The 23009-nt window shown below is 50.0% G+C and overlaps 1 protein-coding gene across 3 annotated transcripts; it reads left to right on the top strand.

The window, feature by feature from the left end:
• On the top strand, positions 165–22827 carry ATN1 (atrophin 1). Of its 3 annotated transcripts, none has more exons than XM_021395824.1 (10): positions 165–265; positions 14651–14845; positions 15045–15182; positions 15558–15671; positions 16502–18474; positions 18550–18772; positions 18852–19569; positions 20618–20761; positions 21024–21204; positions 21711–22827. In XM_021395824.1, the coding sequence occupies exons 2-10, from the start codon at positions 14768–14770 to the stop codon at positions 21742–21744; spliced, it is 3603 nt and encodes a 1200-aa protein (XP_021251499.1). In that variant the 5' UTR covers positions 165–265; positions 14651–14767; the 3' UTR covers positions 21745–22827. The 3 variants fall into 3 exon arrangements, with proteins under 3 accessions (XP_021251499.1, XP_021251513.1, XP_021251502.1); XM_021395838.1 differs by lacking the exon at positions 165–265 and adding an exon at positions 273–861; XM_021395827.1 differs by lacking the exon at positions 165–265 and adding an exon at positions 869–10514.

Genomic DNA, 23009 nt, shown 5'->3' with positions numbered 1-23009 from the left:
GCAGAGGCGGCGGAGCCTGAGAGCGGGGGGCGCGGCGGGGACGGGGGGCGCCGCCCCCCCTCGGAGCCGCTGCCCCCGCGCCGCCGCGATCCCGGAGGCACAAGAGAGAGCGGGGGAACGCGGAGCAGGAGGAGGGAGGAAAAAAGGGAAAAAAAAAAAAAAAAAAAAAAAAAAAGGGGGGGAGGGGGGCAGCGTTTAAATCCCTTCCCCCGCTCCTCTCCTCCTCCATTCCTCCCTTCATTCGACCTCCCCTCCGGAGCCGCCGGTGAGTCCCCCGCCCGCTCACGGCCGCCTGTCATTTTCGCCCACTCGCGGGGATTCCCTCCGTCCGTCCGTCCGTCGGATCGGGGCGGGGGGCGCGGGCGGGACGCGGTAACCCCCGTGGCGGTGGGGAAGGGTCCCCAGCGGTGCCTGCCCTAGTGCGGACGCGGCGGGCGGGGCCGGGGCCGGGTCGCGGTGGCTCCGGGGCGAACCGCTCCACGCGAGCGGGAGCCGGGAACGATCGTAAATCACCGAGGGGGGCCGCCCGCCCAGCCCAGCCCAGCCCAGCCCTCTCCTCGGAGCGGGCCCGCCGTGGGGTCCCGGGGCGGGGACCCCCCCGCCGCTTCCCGGCGTGACGTCAGCACCCGCCGAGCCCCCTCCCGGCAGAGCGAAGTTCGGCGGGGGCCGGGGCAGGGGTTGCCCCCGGGGCGGCGGAGGGGCCGAGCTGTGAGCGCGCAGCCCGGCGCCGTGCGGGAATTGAAATAAAACAATGCTGGAAGGGAATCAGCCCGCCCGCTGCCTGCCGGGCTCCTGCCGCCCCGAAAAATCTCGACGAGATTCCCTCCTCCTGGAGAGCCTCTTATTGTCCTCGCTTTCCAGGTGCAGCTCGGGAGCAGGCAGGAATAACGCCTGCAAGCAGCGTTCGCGGTGGGCTCTTCTGCGCGGGGGGACCGGCGTACCGCCAAGTGCGTGCTCTCCCTCTCTGCTGCTCATCCGTGCGCGGATGGGATTCGCCCCGCCGCTGCCATCCGCAGCACGGGCGGACCAGCTGCCGGGGGACCGGCGAGCACACACGGCCCAGCGGGTGGTGGCATCTGGGGGGCGTTGGTGCTCACTTTCCGTCCTGGGGCGTTCGTCGGCTCTTCAGGTCCCCGGGAAAGGTGGCAGCTGTATTTCCTGTGCCACCCTTCTGGCTGCGCCGTCGAGCCGGTCGCTGCTTTGCCCTGCTGGCCCGCAGATGGCAGGTTGCAATGCTTTGGTGGCTGTTGACCGGCGAGTCGCCGGCTGTGCTTTGGAGTGGCAGCCATTTGGTCATTGTGGCATCGCTTTGCACGCCGTTTTGCTTGCAGTTGAGATCGGTCGGTTGTATCCTGCTAGCTGCTGTGAGGTTCTGAAGTTGCTTTTGAAAAGAGCGGTGTCTTTAATTGCATTTGCCTCAGTGCTGTGGCTGCCTGACTTCTGCAGCAAGTTACTTAGTTGCCAGCGCAGCTACTTGTGAGAATTTGTGTCTTTTGTCTGCACAGTCTGTTTTGCAGTGCTGTGATTGTTCATGAACAGCATCTACCCATGGAGCTAGCCATTCAAGTCTGTTGCAAATGTCTCTCCTGGGCTGTTGTACTGAAGGGATGGCATGGGAAACTATGTTTTCTAGCACTGAAAAAGTAGCAGGCCATTACCTTAAGGTGTTTAGCAGGAGAGCAGTTTGATATGTCATTCATCTTGTGCCACCTGAATGGTGGAACAGTTAACAAACCTCCAGTTGTGCTTATGCCTAAAGGTTCAGAGACCAGCCCTGTCTTCCCTCAGGAATCAATGTGTCCATGTCAGAGCGCAGCCAAATGCCTTTCTGGGTTGCCTCAGTTTCATGAACTCGAGTCCCACCATTGTTTGAGTTGAAAGTGAGTCTCTCTTTTAAGCCAAGGGTGTTGTGCACCACTGCTGTGCTGTGTGTACATCCTTGAGGGAGTGGAGGGGCTGAAACTCTAAAATAATTGGCCCTGGATGGGACACTTGTAGATGTGAACAGTCAAATTGATGGAAGGAATTTCGTCCTTCTTTCCCAGCTCTTGGCCTATTTGTTTTTATTTTTGTTATTGGTGACTGTATAACCACCCATTTATGCATTTTCCCCATTTTTTGGGAATAGTCTGGTCTTTCAAACCAGACTTTTCTGGTTGTGATTCACAATGGAGCTTTTCAAGCATGGCCTTGAGGAGTGAATTTGCAGTGCCATGGTTCTTGCTGGAAACAATAAAACTCCTCCAAACATTTGAAAATTAAACGTGCGCTGAATTCTAATAAAGAAGATCAACAGGTTTAACCTGCTGTGATGGCTCGCCTTTATGTCTTTTCATACGAATTTACCTCCTCCTCCAAACTTTGTACCCCTTGGTACCTCTGAAAGGTTCTTTCATTCTCACCTTCAGATTTGTCTGCAGAAGGATTCACTGTCAAGTTTATTGTGGGTGCACTTGTATTCCAAAATAATACTGGGCATGCAAGGAACTATGACTCTGTAGCCCAGCAAGATCATTATACCAAGACCAACCCAATAGATATTTTTCTTCAAGATGGGGTGTCTTTATTTGTACCTGGAATTGATAGAGCAGGTTATGCTCTTCCCAAAGTTCAGCCTCTGTAACTCCGTAAATGCTTTCCTTATTGCTCCTTGGTCATAGAATGGCTTGAGTTGGAAGGGACCTTAAAGTTCATCTAGTTCCAGCCTCCCTGCTGTGGTCTTCCTCATGTCCATCGGCATTATTCTGGAGGATGAAGGTGGAGTTGATGAGGGTAGACACTGGAATTTGGAGCCGTGTAGGGAAGAATTAATTTGCTGGATCTGTGTTGCAATACCTTTGCAAATGAAGTATCTTCAATTGATTTGAGCATTTATTCGATTCTGCCCCTTCTTAAATATCTACCTGCATGTTTACTCAGTCTTTTATTTTTTTTCTCTTTAGGTATCTGCCTGTTCTTATGAGAATCTGTTTCCCTCCTCTGTCAGGCTTTATCTTCCCCAGTTCTATTTTGTCTCTCTCCTATTAATGTTCTCTTTTGGGCAAATAAACTACATTCTTACTTCTGGCGGTTTTTTTTTTTTTTTTTTTTTTTTACCTCCTTCTTCCTCCATTAGGATTTGTTATGGAAATATCAAGTATATTCCCTACATTGATCAGTTTGTCTTTTCTGTCTTTACTTCCTGAGGACCGCTGCTAGTGAAGTACGGAATGGTAATGCTATATAAATTTCTTGAAGGGCCGGTAGTCCACAGAAGAAGGCAATTCAGGTTCCAAATGTGAAAGTATAGGCATCTCCAAAAAAATCATGCTCTTATGTAAGTGAGCTACATCTAGGGTACATGTACTCTGCAGAATTAGTTCACGTGGTCACAGCCTGATCACAGTGGGTTTTTTAATGTTAACATGAGGTACTGCGTTTCAAGACCTCAAGAGTTACTGAAGCTGTAGAGGTCCCCAGACATGTTGCTTGGATACGTGTGCCATTGCCTTTTATGTAACGCTAAGCTGGAGGATCTGACCTTCCAGTTATGTAGTGGGCAATTGTGGGCCTACAGCCCATGTCCTCCTCCTCAAGTGTGTGGAGAATGGTGAGATGCAAGGGGATGTTTTCAGCCCAAGCGATCTGAGCTTTACCTCTCTATTAGTCTGGGGGAGTAATGTGGGCTTGGGAGAGAAGATTTGGCATGTACTAAAAGTTTAACGCTAGCTAGTTTTGTGAGGAAGCAGTCCCTTCAGAAGTATTGCCTTCCTTCCAGTTCTGATGATGCTCTGCTGCTGCAGAAATTTCTTACATTCTGTTTTCGTTGTTTGTTGTGGCAGCAAACATTGATTTGTTATTGTCTCTTGTAAAAATATCAATGTTTGATTGATTGCTGTGGCAATATTTTCACCTACAAACCAAAGGGTAACTGCAATATCTTCTCTAAGTAATTTTAGCCAATGTTGTTCTGACTGGGCTTTACTGAGAAAGGGTAACTGGTTGCTTTCAATCTTCCTCTATGTCTCTTGCCCTGGTGACATTGTTCATCATAGATCAGTTTAGCTGGAAAATTTTAGTCGTGTACTTCCCTGCTTTACAAGCCACTTGGTGATACATTCTTTCTTCCACGGGGTCTTTCTGTGCTGTAGATCATTTAAGTGAAGGTTCCATTTGAACAACCTTCATCTCTTTTTGTGTGCGTATGTATTTTACACGTGCACACTCACACACACATATATATACTCACACACCACACTATATACGTATATAATAACATAGTACATCACATGCAGTATGCATCACAATACACTGTATATTATGTTTTAACTAAAGACTGTGTAGTGTAGTATATTGGATGTAAGTTGTATCTCTAAAGTAGTATATTGTGTATGCTACTGGTTTTCTTTCAGACAGTGCAACAGATGAAGTGATTTTCCTCAGAATTATTCAGAGCTTGCCAGCAGTTTACTCTCTATGAGCCAATCATGATTGTTCATCAGGCTTTCCTTATATGTTGCTAGACCGATGCTTTCAAAGTATGGTTTCACCCAGGACTAGCCCCTGCTCAACTCCTCTATGACTTCTAATGACTTCAGCATTAAAAAACCTGCTCTGGTTAGCTAACCGTGCTTCTACCCTGAACAGCATAAGGCAGGGAATTTCACCTGGGGATCTTCACAGAAAACATTAGGGCATTTTTTTAGAAGAAAGGGGAAAAATCATTAAAGATTTCTACACTAGAAATACACTAGATCCCTAGGCAAGTTTTTTCAAATAATTAATCTATCTCAGTTTTCAGATTTTACCCTGCTTCTGTCTGAACTTTTTCTAGCTACAGCTCCTATCCATTAAATCTAGGGTCTTTGGTTTGTAGATTAAAGAACTCTGGCCTATCAGAAGTCTTCTCCTTTTGTAATACTCATAGGCCATGGTCATCACCTTTTAACCTTTACTCTAATAAACTAAACGTGTTGAGCTTCTTAAGGCTCTCTTTCTAAAGAGGAAGGGGAGTTACCAGACCTCACATCTTCCTTATTGTTCTTTCTTGGAAGCTGTCATTTTGTCAGCATCATTTTTGAATCATTTTTGAAGACAAAACTACATACGCTACTCCCATAATCATAGAATCAACAAGGTTGGAAAAGACCTCTAAGATCATCCAGTCCAACCGTCCACGTACCACCAATATTTCCCACTAAACCACGACCCTCAGTAAAACATCTTAACATTTCTTGAACACCTCCAGGGATGGTAACTCTACCACCTCCAGCACCTGACCATGCTCTTGGAGAAGTATTTCCCAACCTCCAACCTGAACCTCCCCTTGTGCAACTTGAGGCCATTCCCTCTAGTCCTATCACTAGTTACATGGGAGAGGAGGCCAACCCCCACCTCACCACAACTTTGGTTCAGGTAGCTGTACAGAGTGATAAGGTCACCCCTGAGCCTCCTCTTCTCCAGACTGAACAGTCCTATCTCCCTCAGCTGTTCGTCATAAGGGTTGTGCACCAGACCCCTCACCAGTCCTGTATCTAGTCAGGTAAAAACACTTCTCTATTCCTGCTCTTGAGGAGCATCCCTCTCTTTATGAACGGTCGATTTTATTCATTCAGGAATGGCCCCCTTAGAAGTCCTGTGCTGGGAATTCATGTTCAGCATGCTATTGACTGTTAATTGCAAGGCCTTTTCAGAGCTTCTGTTTATCCTCAGATCTTCATCCTTGAAAGCATTCTACATTCTTCTGTTCTTCATGTCGAAATCCTCCATAATTAAAATGCTTGTCTTTTTATGCAACCTCATTGTCTCAGTAATACCAACTGATCTGTGCCATATACTCTGCCTCAGCACCAGCTGCAAAGATTACTGTGTTTCTGCAAACTTAGTTTGGCCAGTGCCTTCATCAACTGCCAGTGAGTTCCATGATGATCCACTGTTGTCCCTCAGTGGTGAGCTTTGGGAAATATGCTTTTTGACAGTGGATCCATGCATGAGGTTCTTTTGACCAGATAGGTCATGCTCCTGCTGTATCTGTGCACTAGGTCACAGGTTGCCAAGTGGTGCTTTATAAAGATTACCCAATGCTTTTAATGCCTTATATGTTTAATATATCTCAGGCAGTGTTTTCCTTTGCTATCATATCTTTTCCCCTGGCTATCCAGTTTGGGCTTAATCTGGTAAAAGTCATGCCTATGAGCTCAGTTGCTTACTTGAGAGGTGGAGGCCTGAATCTGTGGTTCTGAAAGGAAGATTATGCTTATATGTAGATGGCAGCATTTTTGCATGAATTGGTTATTTTAAAATCTTTTGGGATGAGGGAGAACTTTAGATGTTTGTGACTTCTAATACTTCATTGTATCATGATCAGGAAGACCTTGACTCAGCCAAAATCATCACGTTTTCTGAGTTTGTAAAATCATAAGAACTAAATCCAATTGTTCTTTGTGAACTTGGTGAAGTACGTAAGACAAAATCTCTATTCCTTTCCCAAGAGTAATTCAGTGCTGGCATGAGTTCCTGTGTGACTAAGGAAACTGTTCCCTGAGATGTTCATGATGATTTTGCGTAGCCTTGCAGTTTGCTGTGAACAGGGGATTTGAGTGGAGATCTCTGGAGATTTCACGTGTAAATTTTCCTGTGACAAACTTTCAGGTTTCCCTTCACTCAGCCCTACAGATGAGGGCAGGTTCATCCCACTTAGCCAGTTCGGTAGACTGGCAACGATCTATGGGATTCCAAACAAGGGAGTGACTCACAGCTTATCAGTATCTTGAGCCTGCAGTTCCACTGTTCCTGTGCGCAGCTCCACTGTTCCTGTACCCATCTCCTTGGCCCTAGTTCACTCCTTTCCTCCTTGACTGTCTGTCTGCCTTCTTCCCACTCAGACTCTTGCCCTTTTGCACAAAGGGCTGTCACATTGGCTTCACTGTCAGTCGTGAGTTCCTTGAAACAGAGAATCCAAAGGCCATACTTGGGTCACTGCCTGCAAAACCCCTCTGGGTACCATGCCAGCTACTTTCTTTTGCAAACTTAATGCATTCTATGCTAATAATAAAGATTTTATTTTACCCTTGTTGTGCTCCAGGGAAAGCTGTTTCAGAGCTTCACCAAATGGATAAGAGTTTTCTCATTTCCATCTCAAAATTGTTGGCAGCCATTTTATACCAACCTGCTTCCTTAGCTTAAGTAGCTCTTCTGACTCTTTGTGTTTAATTTTTGGTGTTCTGCAGACAGTAATTGCATGACCTCAGCTTTTATATTGTGATGTTTAGAAAAGTAATATCTTTATAGGTCTTGGGCATGATAGAGAGACTCTTTGTGTCCCTCAGTATTCTGGAAACTGTTTTCTGTACCTTCTGTAATACACTTTGATCTTTACAGATGCTGGGTAACCAAAGCATTGTGTGGGCTACCTGACAAGTTCGGTGTCCCTTGGCATTGATACTTTCTTATTCATTGCCTGATAATACTTGTCTGATACCTCCAAAATAACAATGGTCCCCTTAGCCTTCCTGTGATTAATAAATCCCTCTCCTCTGCAGGAGGATTATGTTCATTTCTACCAAGTTGTTCACTTCCTTGATAGCTACAGGATGCCAAGGTGACGTTTGCATGGGTCAGCCTCTCATACCCCGAGGATATCACCCTTGAGTGGCACTGATCAGTTAAGAGTTCATCAATTTGTATGTGGAGATGGAGTTATCCTTTTCTTTGTGCATTTTTACATGCAATTTATATTTGGGTAGATGGAAGTTCATATGCCATTTGGTTGCTCAGTCACTCCTCTTGGAAAGTCCTCTTCTGTCAGTTCGCACCTTTTCTGTCATCTGGCCTAGTACTTTCAGCACTTTATTCATTCAAATCCACTTACAGGGTTGAATCCTTTTAGCTCCTGAGCTTTTCTCTGTCTCTCTTCCACATTCCAACTAGTTTGCCTGGGACAGAGGGTCTGAGCAGAGAGCCATACCATGGCCTGGGCCTGCCTCTGCTGTTTGCAGAGCAACATATCTTTGCAGAAAGGAGAGGCGATTCATGACATTCATTGGTTTGTTAGAGAAGGGGTGGGTGGATGGTGTGGTTGTATTTTTATGTTTATCCTGCAGCTGCAAAGTTACCAGCAATATCTCTCAGTAAAGACCTAGAGCAGAAGCCTGGAACCATGACAGGTCAATAGGTGGATAATGTCCATGTAGCAGCAATTTGGAGCCATGATACATGGAGCCAATGGTCAAAAGCTGCGGCAAGGAAATTATGACTGAACAAAAGTAATCCCCCTCCCCTGCCTCCAAAGATGTTTCAGTACTGGGATGGGTGCCCCGGGTCAGCCGGGGAGGCTTTGCTCTTTGAGATATTTGGGACATGTCTGAGCTACTCCACGTAGATTTATGGCCAGTCCAGCCGTGAGCAGAAGTTTCGAGAAGAGACCTCTAGAGCTCCCATCCAACCCAAATCTTTCTTTGAGTCTCTGGACTCAAAAAAGGAGGTTATGAATTACAGTAGGCCCTTAAACAACTCCAGAGGTGAGGTTTGCTCAGGCCTTGCAAATACCAAAGGTGCTACACTTCCCAAAATAGTGAGCATGGAGGTGGCGACGCATCCCATCCCTCAGTCATGTGTTTGTTAACTTACATCCCACTCTATGTTGCATTTTGTGCTCTTCCACCAGCCCTGCCAGCCTGTATCTCCAGGAGATCCAGAGGCCCTCCTCTGGAAAAGCTGAATAATTCTTCTGAGATTTTTAAGTAAATCTGTTCCAACTTACAGTCATTTTACTGTGCCCTCAGGAATCAACTTACCGTTAATGTAACGTTCTTTAGTACATCTAACCTTCATTTATTGAATCAAACTACATTTTCAGTTGCTTTTGCAAAAAATAATATCCTCTTCTATACTGTAAATTAAACTGTCATTAAATGCATAAATGTTTTTATTATTTATTACCTTGCTCTCACCCTAATTGTTTTTATCTTTCACTCTGCTTATCAGAAAACATTTTTTATTCTCAGATGTTTTTTTTTGTTGAGTGGAACTTCCAGAATTGCAGCTTTCATACTTAACATTTTGATATCTCATGGTTGTGTGGGACTAAGAAAACAAAACGTTAATATAGACTTAATAAAAAGTAAACTGGCTTTATCCCGTTAGAGTGCCAGTACTCTGAAAGTTTATCTTTTAGTACTCTTACTTGGCCTCATTTCTTGAAAAGGGAGCATTTTAATTTTTATTTGTTATTTTACAGGGGTAAAGAAGCTCTTAGGTGTCATGGCAAGTGAATTTGTCAACAAGTATTGCTGTTATGAAATATATAAGATAAAGGCTAAACCTAGTGACTGAAGTTGAGCTCCAGCATTATTTTAGTATTTATGTAGGTAGATCTAAACCACTGAGGGTTTGTTCACTTATTGTATTTATGTATAATTTGACCTCTGGTAGAGAATGAAGTTTCCAAAAATGTAGATTTACATGTATTGGTAAAGTTTATTTCAAAATGCTTCATAGTGACACATTTTATGTGATACTTTGGTGAATATAGTTTAGCTAGAAGAACGTAATGAAATTCCAGTAGTATAAATTTTTTTATTTACAGAAGATAACTAAATTTGGAAATCATCACCGTTCTTGCGCTGAACTCATACATTCTGATTTCTGAGCCGTAACAGCAGTTTACACTGTCCTGTGAAGCAACAGGAGGTGGGGGCTGGCAATGGGCAGGGAGGCTGGGGAGGTCAAGGAAAAACGTAGTTGTTTTGGTATGAAAACCCTGGCAGCTCCAGTAGGCAGAGCTGGATCCCCCAGCTCTGCAGTCATTTTGAGGAGAGAGATGAGGTTAAACTTTGCTCACTGAGCAGGCAGGAATTTTAACTGGAGGATGATCATATGACCAGGTCTGCCATCTTACTCCTTCACTAATCCAGTCTCCAGCCTGCGCTCACAGCCCCTGCATCCACTGGCTGTTGTAATTATTCTGTACCAGCCAGAAAAATACCTGTGTCGATTACTACCTTTCATTTAGTGTCACATAAGCATACTTCTTCGTAACAAAAGTTACTATATGAAAAAAATAAATTAATTACAAATTTGCAAGTCATGAGATTGTTTGCAACCGAGATAATATTAGCCACAAGCATTTGCCAACTGCCAGCTTTATATTCAGTGATTTTGGCATCCTAATCTTTCCACTTACACAGTCATTTTCACACTTGGTGTACATATTGGAGGACTGGCAATAAGGCTGCAACATGCAACCTGAGCCCCAACGTACTCATTTATTTCTATCTAATGCTGGATGCAGCACTTTTTCCCTTCCCTCCCTCTTGCATGCCCTGCACTAAAACACCAGGATTTGAGCCCAAAGTCAGGTAAGTAGCCATTAGGAAATGTCACGCATCAGGATGTCTGACTTCAGTATTTTAGCTAATTTTTTTTTATTTTCAGATACTCCACAGTTGTTAACCCCAGCTGAATCTCTGGGATTTTATAAGTAAAGGAAACGGGGATAGGAATTGAAAATATATTGCCTGGAAACACTATGCAGTGTAAGATATGTCAGCTACTGCCTTTCCCCCCTCGAGTGGGTGCTCCAGTGCACTCCTGCTCCAGTGGGTGCTCACCTCGGAGTGGTCTTTACCTGCCATGGGGGATACACTGGTTTACATCACATCTTGCTTTCAGGATGCTTTTCAGCATCTGCAGTATGTTGTTGTGAAGCTGCCTTGTTCATTTCACCACCTCTTTTCATCCTTTTGGAGGAGAAGGGAGAGAAAAACCAGGATATGAACTTGAAGCTAATAAATTGCAGAGGAGGATAATCCCTCTAGTTCTGAGACCCTGCCTTGGCAAGGCAAATGCCTTTGATTTCACATAGGATTTTGGACGTAGTTCTTACATTTAAAAAATGACTTAAGGAATTGTCACAGTGTACTCTTGATGATTCCTAACTGAAAAACAAACAAGCAAAAGACCCAAAAGAAAAAAAAAACAATAAATTTTGAACTTCAGAACATCTGTGTTTAGACTAAAGGAGGAACTCTACTGAATTCTCACTCAGAAGTCATTTTCCATGGACTGTCACCTAGTGGAAGATAACTCTGGCCAGGCCATATGTCTGCAAACTGAAGTAGGCTCTAACACTCATGCACAGTTGGCTGTCCATTGGCACGGCATTCCCTTGTACTACCCTTGGCCAGTGCCAGTGAGCACTCTCTGAGATGATGCCCAAGCATGGTTTGCAGGTAGCAAGTACAGGTGCTGTCACATTGACCCGTCCGGCCGTGATCTGGCCACGCACCTTGGCATCTTTGCATTGTGCCCCCAGCTATGGATGTGATCTGCCAAGCCGTGATGGACTCGGCTGGCATTTGACCTCAGGCAGACCAGAGCCCTGTGTTTGGGCTGCCCATTCTAGGACTGACCCTGCTGGTGAGCACTGGCTGGGGTGACAAGGCCCCTCAGGCCTGATGGGTCTTGGGGCATCTTCCAGGCCTCCTTGTCTCACCAAAATGTCCTCCCTGCTGCTGGCAGCATGTGTGGGCTATACCTCTGGGTATAGACACGCAAGTTTTCTAGGGAGTATTAGGGTTGTTTGTCTCTTACCACCCCAGACAAGCCCCCAGACACCGTTCTAGGCTGTCTGTGCTTCTGCTGCCATCTACGAACTTTTTTTTTTTCTTAGAGCCTCAATCTAGTTTATAAATGATACACAGAACTAAGGACATTAATGTGACTTTCTAAGAGAACAAAAGCATGTGTTTAAGTAGGTAAAATGTGAACGTGTCCCATTAGGGCTGGACTTTCTTCCAGCTCTGTTAGCTGTGAAGAGCCGCTTCACACCGCAGCCTGTGAAGAGCAGATTGTATTGGTTCCCCTAGCAGAGCAGCCCCAGGCCTCCTGGCTGCCTGGATGGGGCAGGGAACCACCTGGGTCTGGTGGCTGGAGGAGTGGGATCCATTTTGGGTGCCATGTGGGGATGCCTGTTATGTGCAGGAGGCTGCATGGGGCTTGCAGGAGAATATGGTGGGTTCTTGGCAGTGCGCCTGACTGAGCAGGGTTATACAAATACAAACAGAAAGTAGCAATTCCCAGTGCCTCATAACTCAATTTAACCTGTAAAGGGCTTCACAAGGCCAGGAAAAGGTTATCCCTTTGGCAGCAGCACTACCAAATGTCTCATTTTCACAAAACCACAGGGTGGTAAGAACTCTTCAGAGGCGCTTAGGGGGATCTTCTGTGATGGGAAGGGCTAGGTGTAGCCCAGGTTTTACACTTTGTTAATTGCCAGGGCTCCTACTGCAACCTTTTATTTTGCGGATGTTAAGATTAGAAGCAGCACTGTGATCCTCTGGTGTGACCTCTGACATAGCCATTGCTGTGCTGAGCCAAATAACGTGTGGGTCAGTTTTGCTTTAGAAAAGTCTTAACCCTCTAAATGGCAGAAACTTCTGCCCCAGTGGTTAATGATTGTCTACTGAAATGTACCCGTTTGCTTCTGGCTTTGTTTGGTGCTATGTATTCGGCAGCTGCGAAAAATACTGAGTTTGTATTTCCTTTAGAAAGGGAGGTTTAAGTAAGCGTTTGCCTTACCTCCCTGGGTAGACGGCCGTCGTCGTTATTATGGAGCTGCTAGAAGGCTGAAGTGAGTCCTCTGCACCACATGACAATGTCCACTGTGGGTGGCATTGCTGCTGAGTGCGAAATAAAGAGCAGCAACATGTCGGCGGTGGGCTGCTGCTGGCACTGTGCATGCAGTCAGAGTGGAGCTGGTACCTGAGGGCTGCCAACATGGCATGTGCTGGGGTTGAAGCTAGGATTGCCTTCCTTACAGCACTCCTTTCTTGTCAGAAATAGTAATTCTAGGTGCTTATCTGGAATACACTCTAGCATCAGTGTAACTGACTGAATTAGCAGCTGAAGGCCAGGTTATGCCAGAAAAGCAGGGCTGTAAAAGATACCAGTTCATAGGGGTTGGGAGAGTGCTCTGGCTCCAGTAGGTCAGTTCTCAACAGCTGTGAGCTATTTTTCTATTAAAGAAGAGGTCTAAGTTAATGAATTGTTGTTTGTGAGAATTAATGCTGGATGAGTCCCCTGTGGCTTTCATGGTGAGGGTCAAATAAAATATTAATGAAATTAAAACAAACAATCCCTGTTCTTCCCAAGTACCTTCTATGTGAGTGTCTCAGCACTGGTCAGGGAAGATGAGGAATGCCACAAGGAGCAGGTCAGGGAAATTACTTCCCTTTAATGAGCAGGGAGATGGAGGCAGTGGAAAGCAGCGACTCAGGCCATACAACTCAGCAGCTGGGCCATGAGCTCTCCCATTTCCTGCTTTTGCTCTGATCTCTGACTTCAGCTCCCTTTGGAGAGAAGTGAGAGCGCTTCCACGCTCCAGCACTGGCCAGCTAGAGGCTGACCTTTCCAAATCTGCGGTGGTCTCTAGGAGTCCTGACTCTCAAGCCTTAGACTTATTCCCAAAACTTCACAATGCTTCTAGAGCCAAGCATATAACCCAGAAGACGAGTATATGTTTCCTGGTGCTTCAACCATGGGACAGATCTTGTTATCTTGCAGATTGTCCATCCCAGATGCTGGGTACAGGAGCTTGTACAACAGGCTGGAGAAGGACAGTCTCTTTGGATACACCTGTGCAGTGCAGAGCAATGCAAAGGGTCCTGAGCTGGAGCCAAGCAAACCAGCTTCAGGAGCGGCATTCCTTACTCACCCCAGCACAGTTCTCAGGCAAACAGAATCATGGTGCTTTCATACTCTGAACTAGGAACCCTCTGACATCATGGGATGTTAAATATCTAACAGTCCTTTCAGGACATGGCACAGATCTGTACATTTTTTCAGAGGGAGCTTGGAAATCTTCCTGCTGGTGCAAAGTGCTGTGCATTTCTGGGCATGACTGTCTGGTCCATGGAGAAACAGCAGAGTGTATGGGGAGGAAGGAGGTCTAGGGAGATGCTCCAAGCTAAACAGAATGATGCTGCTTGTGCCATGCAACATCAAAGCTAAATGAATGTTCTTGCACCTATTTCGGACATTGAACAGCAGGAGCAAGACTTGTCACACAAGCATCCTAACATGCTGGTACATGTAAGCACTTGTGTGTGGTCTGGGGAGGTCAGGGCTGTATCATCCTCCTTGCAGCAGAGATCTCAGGGGGCTCGTTACACAGAGTTAGCTAATGATAGCACGTGGCCAGTTAAGGATAACGTACTGCACTGACAACAAGTGCAAAGAGGAACTTCTGAAGTCAGAAAATTAGTGATGAGGAGCATTTTAAAGCATTTGTCTATTGTGTTTTTTTAAAAACTCTTCTCTCTCTCTGAAGATAAGTAAACAAGGAAATGGAAATACCAAAATGATTTCAGAGGAAAATCAAAATACTGATAACTCATTCCTCCCTGCTTCCTTCGAAAAAATTACTGTTGCATCCTGACTGCCTCACTAATATTTGTATCAGTCCTAGAAACTGGAAATCAGAGATGACAGCGAACTAATCTTTTCTCCTACAAATGGGAAAGTTTATTGCATTCTTGGTAAAGATCCTTGCATCTGTGCATAATGACTAAAGAAACAGTAATAATTTTGTCATATTTCTATAACAAACCAAAAGGATGTCCCCCAGTCTACTCACTGTTCCTCCTCTCTTATCTTCTTCTCTCCCTTTCAGTGCCCACCAGAGTCGTGTTGCCTTGCTGGTGTAAGCCCTCCCTTCCAGAAGACCTGCTCCTGCCCACCTCAGTCTCCCTCAGAACAGCGGAAGTGGGCTGCAGAGAGATAAAAATTTATGTTTTCATCAAGCCGTGCCAAAGAGAATGGGGGTCCCACACCCAAAAGAATGAAGACACGACAGAACAAGGACTCGGTACGTAAGACGGAAGAGGGAGGTGGGATCCCGGAGCCCAGAAAGTGCTGTGGGTTGGGACTGAGGCTCGCAGCAAAACGAGCACCAAACATGAGTTTGGTGTGGTGGAGTGCCAGCATTTGGGGCTTTGGGAGGGCAGGGGACAGGACAGGAGTGGAGGGAGTTGCAAAGCAGAACTGACCCTATGATCCCTCTCCAGATGTCTATGCGGAGTGGACGGAAGAAAGAGACTCCAGGGCCCCGAGAGGAGCTCAGGTCACGGGGTCGAGCTTCCCCCAGTGGTGTAAGCACCTCCAGCAGTGATGGCAAAGCTGAGAAATCCCGACAAGCAACAAAGGTAGTATGAAGTAGTGTGTGGTAGGGTGGTTCGTGGGTGCCAGAGGGCTGCCCAGGAAGGGCATGACCCATTTGGGAATCCAGCCATGCAGACCAGATGGGATCTACCATGCAACCCATGCTGAGTTAGCTATCTGTAGGGGTTGGATTCCCTTCTTTTATCCCCAGTACTTTGTACTTCCTGATATCTCCATTTTCAGTACTGCTTTTTGCCATATCCTGGCTTGGTGTTGCCACTACAGTGTCCCAGTGCCTGCTATGGTCTGCAGCAGAGATGGTGCTGTTCCTCGCTTGCTGCAGGCTGGCAAAGCCAGGCAGGATGGGAGGTTTCCCTGTGGCCCTCTCACTTCTCTGTTTTCTCTCCTCTGCCTTGCAGAAAGGCCGAGTGGAGGAATCCTGCACCCCCAAAGGCAGCAAGCAGGGCCGAACAGAAGAGATCTCTGAAAGTGAGGGGGAGGACAGCAATGCTCCAAAAAAGACCAAAACTGAGGTGAGTTCTCTGCTGTGGTTACTGGCACATTCTGGACCTTACCTGTGCTGCTCACGCCTGCCTAGCTCCAAATTCTGTTTGCTCAGTAGCTTTGCCACCTCAGATTGTGCTCTGCAGCTCTTACGCGGGCAGAGCCCAAGTGACACCTGCAGTTACACCTATGTAATGTCTCCATGTGGACACTGCTCAGCTCAGCACTGATCTTTTTTCAGTTGAACTGCTCTTGTAAGCTCTGAGGCTCACTTGTTAGTTGTCCACGTTAACTGCTTAATCACCAAGCAGTGCGGGGAAGGGGGCAATGGTAAACACAGAGGGAACCCCAAAAGGTAAGGAGTAGGGCAGAGAGTACGTGCTCGGGGCAAGGGCTGGAAGAAGGCCAGGGAGCAGGTCTCATCTCTAAGCAGGGTGCTAAGGAAAGCCCTTCAGGAAGGAGGACTGTGGGTCTGGGGGCTGTGTGGGCAGCACTACCTCCCTCCCCTTGCTGTGCCACCTGGTGGTAGCACTGGCTCATACCTTGGCCAGCAGCCCATTGCCGGTGGTGGTGCTGGGACCTTGCAGATGCATTAAGTCTCAGCCTCATCTGTAACGGTTACTGTGCCCTGAACATGAGATGCCCATCATCATCTCCTCCCCAAGCGTGTGATGAAGTACCCCAGAGCACCTGAGCTGCTGTTCTGAAGGGCAGCAAGTGTTTTTAATACATTGCCAAATGAAGCTTCCTTCCTCAGTGTGCTTTTCTAATGCTAGGGATAGCAGAGGAAGGTGAGACTGAAAAGTGTTACGCGTGATCCGGGAGGTCACATAACTTCTCCTTCCTCTTACTACTTCAGGAATTACCCTGCCCTCCATCCCCTTCTGACGTTGACAGCCTTGATGGCCACAGCTTCAATGATGAGATGAGCAGCGACCCACGGGACATTGACCAGGATAACAGGAGCACCTCGCCCAGTGTCTACAGCCCAGGCAGCGTGGAGAATGACTCCGACTCCTCTTCTGTGCTGTCCCAGGGCCCATCCCTCTCCTACCACCACCCTCCACTCTTCCCCCAGAGTCCTCCGGTTGCCCCCGCTTCTGACAGCCTGGCCCGTCCACCTGAGCCTGGCTTCAGTCTCTCAGGCGAGGCCCACCCCCAGGGCCCCGCTGCTGGTGGCTACCACTCCCAGCTGGAGGGCCAGGCCTCCCGCATTTTCCAGGCTCCAGCCCCGCAGACACCCGCCTCCTCCTCTTCTGCTGTAGCCACCACTTCTGCCCCCTCCTCTTCTTCCTCCTCTTCTTCCACCTCCACCCACGCTCCTCTCTACCCTACAGCCAATGTTGTTCAAGTTGGTTCCAAAATAGCTGGTGGAGCAGGGGGCCTCTCAGCACCGGGGGGTCGTGAGCAGACCCTCAGTGCCAAGCACAATCCACCGCCCACCACTCCCATCTCACTGGCATCGGTGGTCGGGGGGTTGCCCCCTCAGAAGACATCCCCAGCCAACCCACCGCCTGCCCCCCCTTCCTCCGCACCTTCCTTCCCCCATGTCTCAGCCAACCTGCCACCCCCACCGGCCCTACGCCCACTGAACAACGTGGCTGCCGCCTCCAGTTCCCCAGGAATGGCAGGGCAGGCCTTGAGTGGGCACTTGACATCACCCCATGGGATGGGCCAGGACAAGGCACAGCCCCTGGCCCCCTCACGCTACCCCTATGCCCCTCCACCGCTGCCGCCCTCCAGCTCCTCTGCTCAGTACCCGCAGCCCTCCCCCACCCAGCCCCTGCCCAGTTACACTGCCTCCTACGGGCACTCCTTCCCCCCGCCCAGTGGCCTTTCGGTGTCGAGCCAGCCCCCTAAGTACACCCAGCCCTCCCTACCCTCACAGCCTGTATGGAGCCAGGCCCCTCCCCCCTACAGCCGCCCCCTGGGCAATGCCAGCTCCCACCTCCCTGCCTCCTTCCCTGGTCAGTCTCCCCATCACCAGCAACCACCCCAGCAGCACCACCACGGCCATAGCAGTGGTGGGGGGGTCTCCCCAGCAGTAGCAGCCGCCCCCCCACAACCCCCTGGGGGCTACCCCCATGCCCTGGAGTCCAACAGCCATCACCCATCTCATGCCACGTATGGGTTGCGCCTCTACCCTCCCCACAGCCAGGCCACTTACAGCCAGGCTCCCTCAGCTGCTACAGTCCCTTCTTCCTCCTCCTCCTGTTCCTCTTCCTCTTCCTCTTCCTCCTCCTCCTCCACCTCTTCCCAGGGAAGCTACCCCTCCATATGCACTCACCCCCAAGGGCAGAGTCCTGCCACCTACACCTTCCCTCCACCACCACCCCCCTCCCCGGCCCATGGGGCCGGCCCTCCAGTCACCTCTGCAGCTACCACCCTCTCTACTGTCATCACCACCATGGCCTCCCCATCTGCGGCCCCCTACAAGACCGTCTCGCCCCCGATGCCCCCCTCGGCTGTGGCCCCATATGGGAAATGTGCGGCCTCTCCCATCCCCACCTTCCAGCCCCCAGCTCCCTACAAGCCAAGCTCACCCCCAGCTTCCTCGGCTGCCCCCTTCCGGGCTGCAACCCCCCCAGGCTACCGGGTAGCGTCCTCCCCTGTGGCCAGTGGCTACAAGGCCGCCTCACCCACCCCACCTGCCCCACCACTGCCAGGGAGCTTAGCCACTCCAGCCCCACCACTGCCACTCAGTGCTGCCCAGATCAAGCAGGAGCCATCAGAGGAGTATGAGCCCCCAGAGAGCCCTGTGCCACCTGCTCGCAGCCCCTCGCCACCACCCAAAGTGGTGGATGTGCCAAGCCACGCCAGCCAGTCAGCCAGGTAGGGGCAAGGGGATCCCCACCCTGTCCTGTCCCCGTTCCTCCTGCACTGACATGCTGCATTTGATGCCCTCAGGTTCAACAAGCACCTGGACCGTGGCTTCAACTCCTGCTCCCGCACGGACTTGTACTTCGTGCCCCTTGATGGCTCCAAGCTGGCCAAGAAGAGAGCAGACCTGGTGGAGAAAGTGCGGCGGGAGGCTGAGCAGAAGGCTCGGGAGGAGAAGGAACGAGAGCGGGAACGGGAGCGGGAGAAGGAGCGGGAGCGGGAGAAGGAGCGGGAGCTGGAGAGGAGCGTGGTAGGTCTGGAGGATGCTGCAGGCTGCCCTCGGCAGTGGGCCGCAGGTATCCTGATGCTGTTTCTTTGCTCTCTTGCAGAAGATGGCCCAGGAGGGCCGGCCGGTGGAGTGCTCCTCACTGGGGCCCGTCCCCCACCGCCCCTCCTTTGAGCAGGGCAGCGCTGTGGCAACTGTGCCCCCCTACCTGGGCCCCGACACCCCGGCCCTGCGCACACTCAGCGAATATGCCCGGCCCCACGTCATGTCCCCCAGCAACCGCAACCACCCTTTCTACGTGCCGCTGGGTGCCATCGACCCAGGCCTGCTGGGTTACAATGTGCCGGCCATCTACAGCAGTGACCCGGCCACACGGGAGCGGGAGCTGAGGGAGCGGGAAGCCCGCGAGCGAGACCTGAGGGACCGTGACCTGCGTGAGCGCCTCAAGCCTGGCTTTGAAGTCAAGCCGGCTGAGCTGGAACAGCTCCATGCCGTGCCAGCTGCCGCCATGGATCCATTCCCACGCCACGGTGGGCTCAGCCTGCAGACGGCCCCCGGTCTCCATCCCGCCTTTCCCTTCCACCCGGGGCTGGGCCACTTGGAGCGGGAGAGGCTGGCGCTGGCAGCTGGCCCCACTCTGCGTCCTGACATGTCTTATGCTGAGCGCCTGGCGGCCGAGCGCCAGCATGCCGAGCGGGTGGCTGCTCTCAGCAATGACCCGCTGGCCAGGCTGCAGATGCTCAATGTGACGCCTCATCACCATCAGCATTCCCACATCCACTCCCACCTCCACCTCCACCAGCAGGACGCCATACACGCAGGTAAGGACTGCACAGAGCAGTGCTCTGCTCCTGCTGCATCCCCTCCCTCTGCCTCTGGGAAAGCCCAAATATTGCTGATGCAAGATTTGAGGGACCCAGCCCCACCTCCTCACCCAGAAAATGTCACCCTCGTGGTCATTGGACCTCCCGTCCCACGAAAGATGCTGGCATCTTTTGCAAATGTCACATGAGTTTGCTGCTTGGTGGAGAGCAAAACTGCTTGCACCACAGCTTTTAGTTTGGGACCCTTAGAATGCAACGCCATGTGAGCGCTGGTTCCACCACGCTCTGGGGCTGTGGGCTGCATCCGTCACCCTAGGCTCTGCTGAGAGCACGGGCACCCTGCTAACAGCAGCCTTAAAAGCATCCTTAAAGCCAAGGAAATGTTGGCTCTCTAGTTTGCTCCTGCCACTCTTGGGATGGGATAGGGGAGAAGAATGGCTAATGGTAAGGAACTGGAGGCTACTGTCCTTCAGAATGGAGTTGTGGCCCCTTCCACTTCCTCATTCCGCGGGACACCAAGGTAAAAAGCAGCTTAGCTTAGGAATGAAAATCTCATGGAAGGAAAGCTCATACCAGCATATAGTAGAAAGAAATTGCCATGCCTACGGCAGTGCTGAGAAAGGTCTGCAGGATGTGGTGGCAGTCACAGGCAGACACCCACACTAATCGTCTGCAGCTGTTCAGAGGTGGCAATTGGATACAAGTGAATGGGCTGGCAGTGGCTTTAAAGCACTGGAAAAAGCAGTTTTCGTATAAAATAGTATCTCGCTTTTGGGTACAGGCTAGATGGTAGAGCAGGCCCTTGCAGAACCATCTCTGAAGAGTATGAGCACAGAGTACGGGCTAGACTGCTTCACATGAAATCCAGTGCAGGCAAAAGGAGTAACACTCAAAGGCAATGGTACTGCATTGCATGCCTTGAAATCGTTCCAGCCCTAATGCAAAGTGACTTGCTCCGCGCCTGTTTTGTTGTTGCATCCTGTGCTCTTCCCTTTGTGACTTACCAAGCAGGGGACAATTACCTTTTGACATATTTTCTTCCCAGCCTCAGCCTCTGTCCACCCTCTGATCGACCCGCTTGCCTCGGGATCGCACCTCACCCGGATCCCATACCCAGCTGGCACCATCCCCAACCCTCTGCTCCCTCACCCTCTCCATGAGAATGAAGTGCTGCGCCACCAGCTCTTCGGTAAGAGTGCTCTCAGACCTCCTTGACCCCTTCAGAGGGCATCAGCAGAGCACCGTGGGGCAGGGCAGCCATGGGGGGTCACCAGATGGGTGGACGTTTATGAGGCAGGGCTCTGGCATGGGATGGGATGGCTGTAGTACAATGCATGTTGGCGAGACTGGAAGACTAAGTGCCATAGAGCCTTGAGTGGTCTGTAGGAGCATGGGCAAGGTTGGAGCTGTGACATTAACTAGTTTATTCTCTCATTTGTCTGTTGGTGCAGCTGCTCCCTACAGAGACCTGCCGGGGTCTCTCTCTGCGCCCATGTCAGCAGCGCACCAGCTGCAGGCCATGCACGCGCAGTCAGCCGAGCTGCAGCGCCTGGCTCTGGAGCAGCAGCAATGGCTCCATGCTCACCACCCTCTGCATGGAGTGCCACTCCCCACCCAAGAGGATTACTACAGGTACGTGCACCAAAATCACGCTTGGACTAAGCGTGGCAGAAGCACTGGGGTAGGGGTACATCCATGTAAGCAGTGGGGTTGGAGGTATGTTTCCCTGTATGTGTGTGGCTCCAGACTGACCCCATGCTGGGATTGCTTGCTGTGGTGTACAGCTATGGACTATTAGCCAGAGGCTGTGGTGGGGGTTCAGCTCCTGTCCACAGCAGGGAATCAACCTGTTTCACATGTGCTGATATAGCGACAAGTAACTGATACCTTTGCCAAAATGCCAACCATTCGAAGGGCTGGATGCCCCTGCCAAGGCAAGGCTTTCACAGAAGCTTGTTGGGTGAGAAGTGCAGCATGTTATGTTTTGGATAGCCCCTCTTATATGAAGGATTTGCAGGGTTTCCCAAGCCAGCACTGTCGTGCAGGACTAAGCTAGCAACTGGCATTTGCACAATACTAAATAATTTCTCCCTATATCTTCCTTCTCACAATCACCTTGTTCCTCTCCTTTATCCTAGTCACCTGAAGAAGGAAAGTGACAAACCCCTTTAAATGGACTCCAACTGTCAACACGACATCCCCATGTCTTTCTGTGAATCAACCAAATCCCAGGGGAGGGGAAGCTGCAGTGACGCGTGTCAATCCTACCCTGCAGCACACTGCAAGAAAGGATGGGACAGAGCTATGGTATGGCATCCTGGGGGCAGAACGCGGAGGAGAGCACACAGGGAGGGACTGCAACACCAGCGATGGACTTGAAAGGATCTGTCCATGATTTGAGCAGAGCTCTGGAGGAATTAAAATCTGCAACACAAAGAGCTCAAACAGACAAAGACTGGTGTGAATTCAAGATTGCAGCAGCTCCATCCTTCATTTTGAAGGAGCAGTTGTGTTAAATAGAAAAGGACTCACGGGAATTCATGTACATGATGCCGCCTTTCCTGCTTCTGTGAGCAGGAGCTGCAGCCACGACGCACCTCCAAACCCAGTGGAGCCTTTCTTCTAGATGCCTCCTCCCCCCCACACACTGTAGGTGTAAGATACTGCTTAGCCATGCCAAAAAGCAACATGGAACTTGTTCAGATGAACCTGAGCAGCCTCTCATTCTCCAGCCTCCCTTCGGATGTGAGCGGTGCGTTCCCGGACCCTTGAAACATGGCGCTGCTGCCCGCTGCCAGGGCAGCTCCCGGCTGCTGGGTGCCAAGCGCTGTGGGACTGCTGGGCGCGGCCATGCTTCCCCCACACTTCATGGACGGCCATGGCCCACAGGAGCCCCTCGGTCCTCGTGCCAGGCCTGCCCCAGCAGCACCCCTGCCCTCGCCCCCCCACTTGGTGTACTTTGACTCATGCACATCCTATTAGACGTGGCAGTTTGATGTAGCAACGTGTGCCCCCTTCCCCTGCGTGCGTGTCTGATCTCACGGTTGTATAACTCGAGCGGTCCCCATATATATATTTACTTAACCATTAAAAGGAAAAGGAAACCGACCCACGGCCCAGATATGGAAAAATGCCCCGACCACGTTCCCCACGCACTCCTCACCACACATTCTAATAATTTATATATATAAATATATATATGAAGCTCTTAAAAAGAAAAGCAAACAAACGAACAAAAACCCTTCCAGAAACAGACTCCGTTGTCTTCATTTCTCTCGCTTAGCGCCCAGAGCTACCCGCCCTGGCCCACGGTGGGCGGGGCGCGTGGAGGGCACGCCCCCTGCCCGGCACCTCCCGCCAATCGCAGCGCTCGCCCGAGGCCGAGTCGAGCCCGTCATCTCCTCGGGGCGGGGCGTGCCCGCAGCGGCACCAATGAG

This window comes from Numida meleagris, chromosome 1, assembly GCF_002078875.1.
Source record: "Numida meleagris isolate 19003 breed g44 Domestic line chromosome 1, NumMel1.0, whole genome shotgun sequence".
NCBI lineage: Eukaryota > Metazoa > Chordata > Aves > Galliformes > Numididae > Numida > Numida meleagris.
Note: the sequence above shows the minus strand (reverse complement) of the source record. Positions and strands in the feature narration are given on the sequence as shown.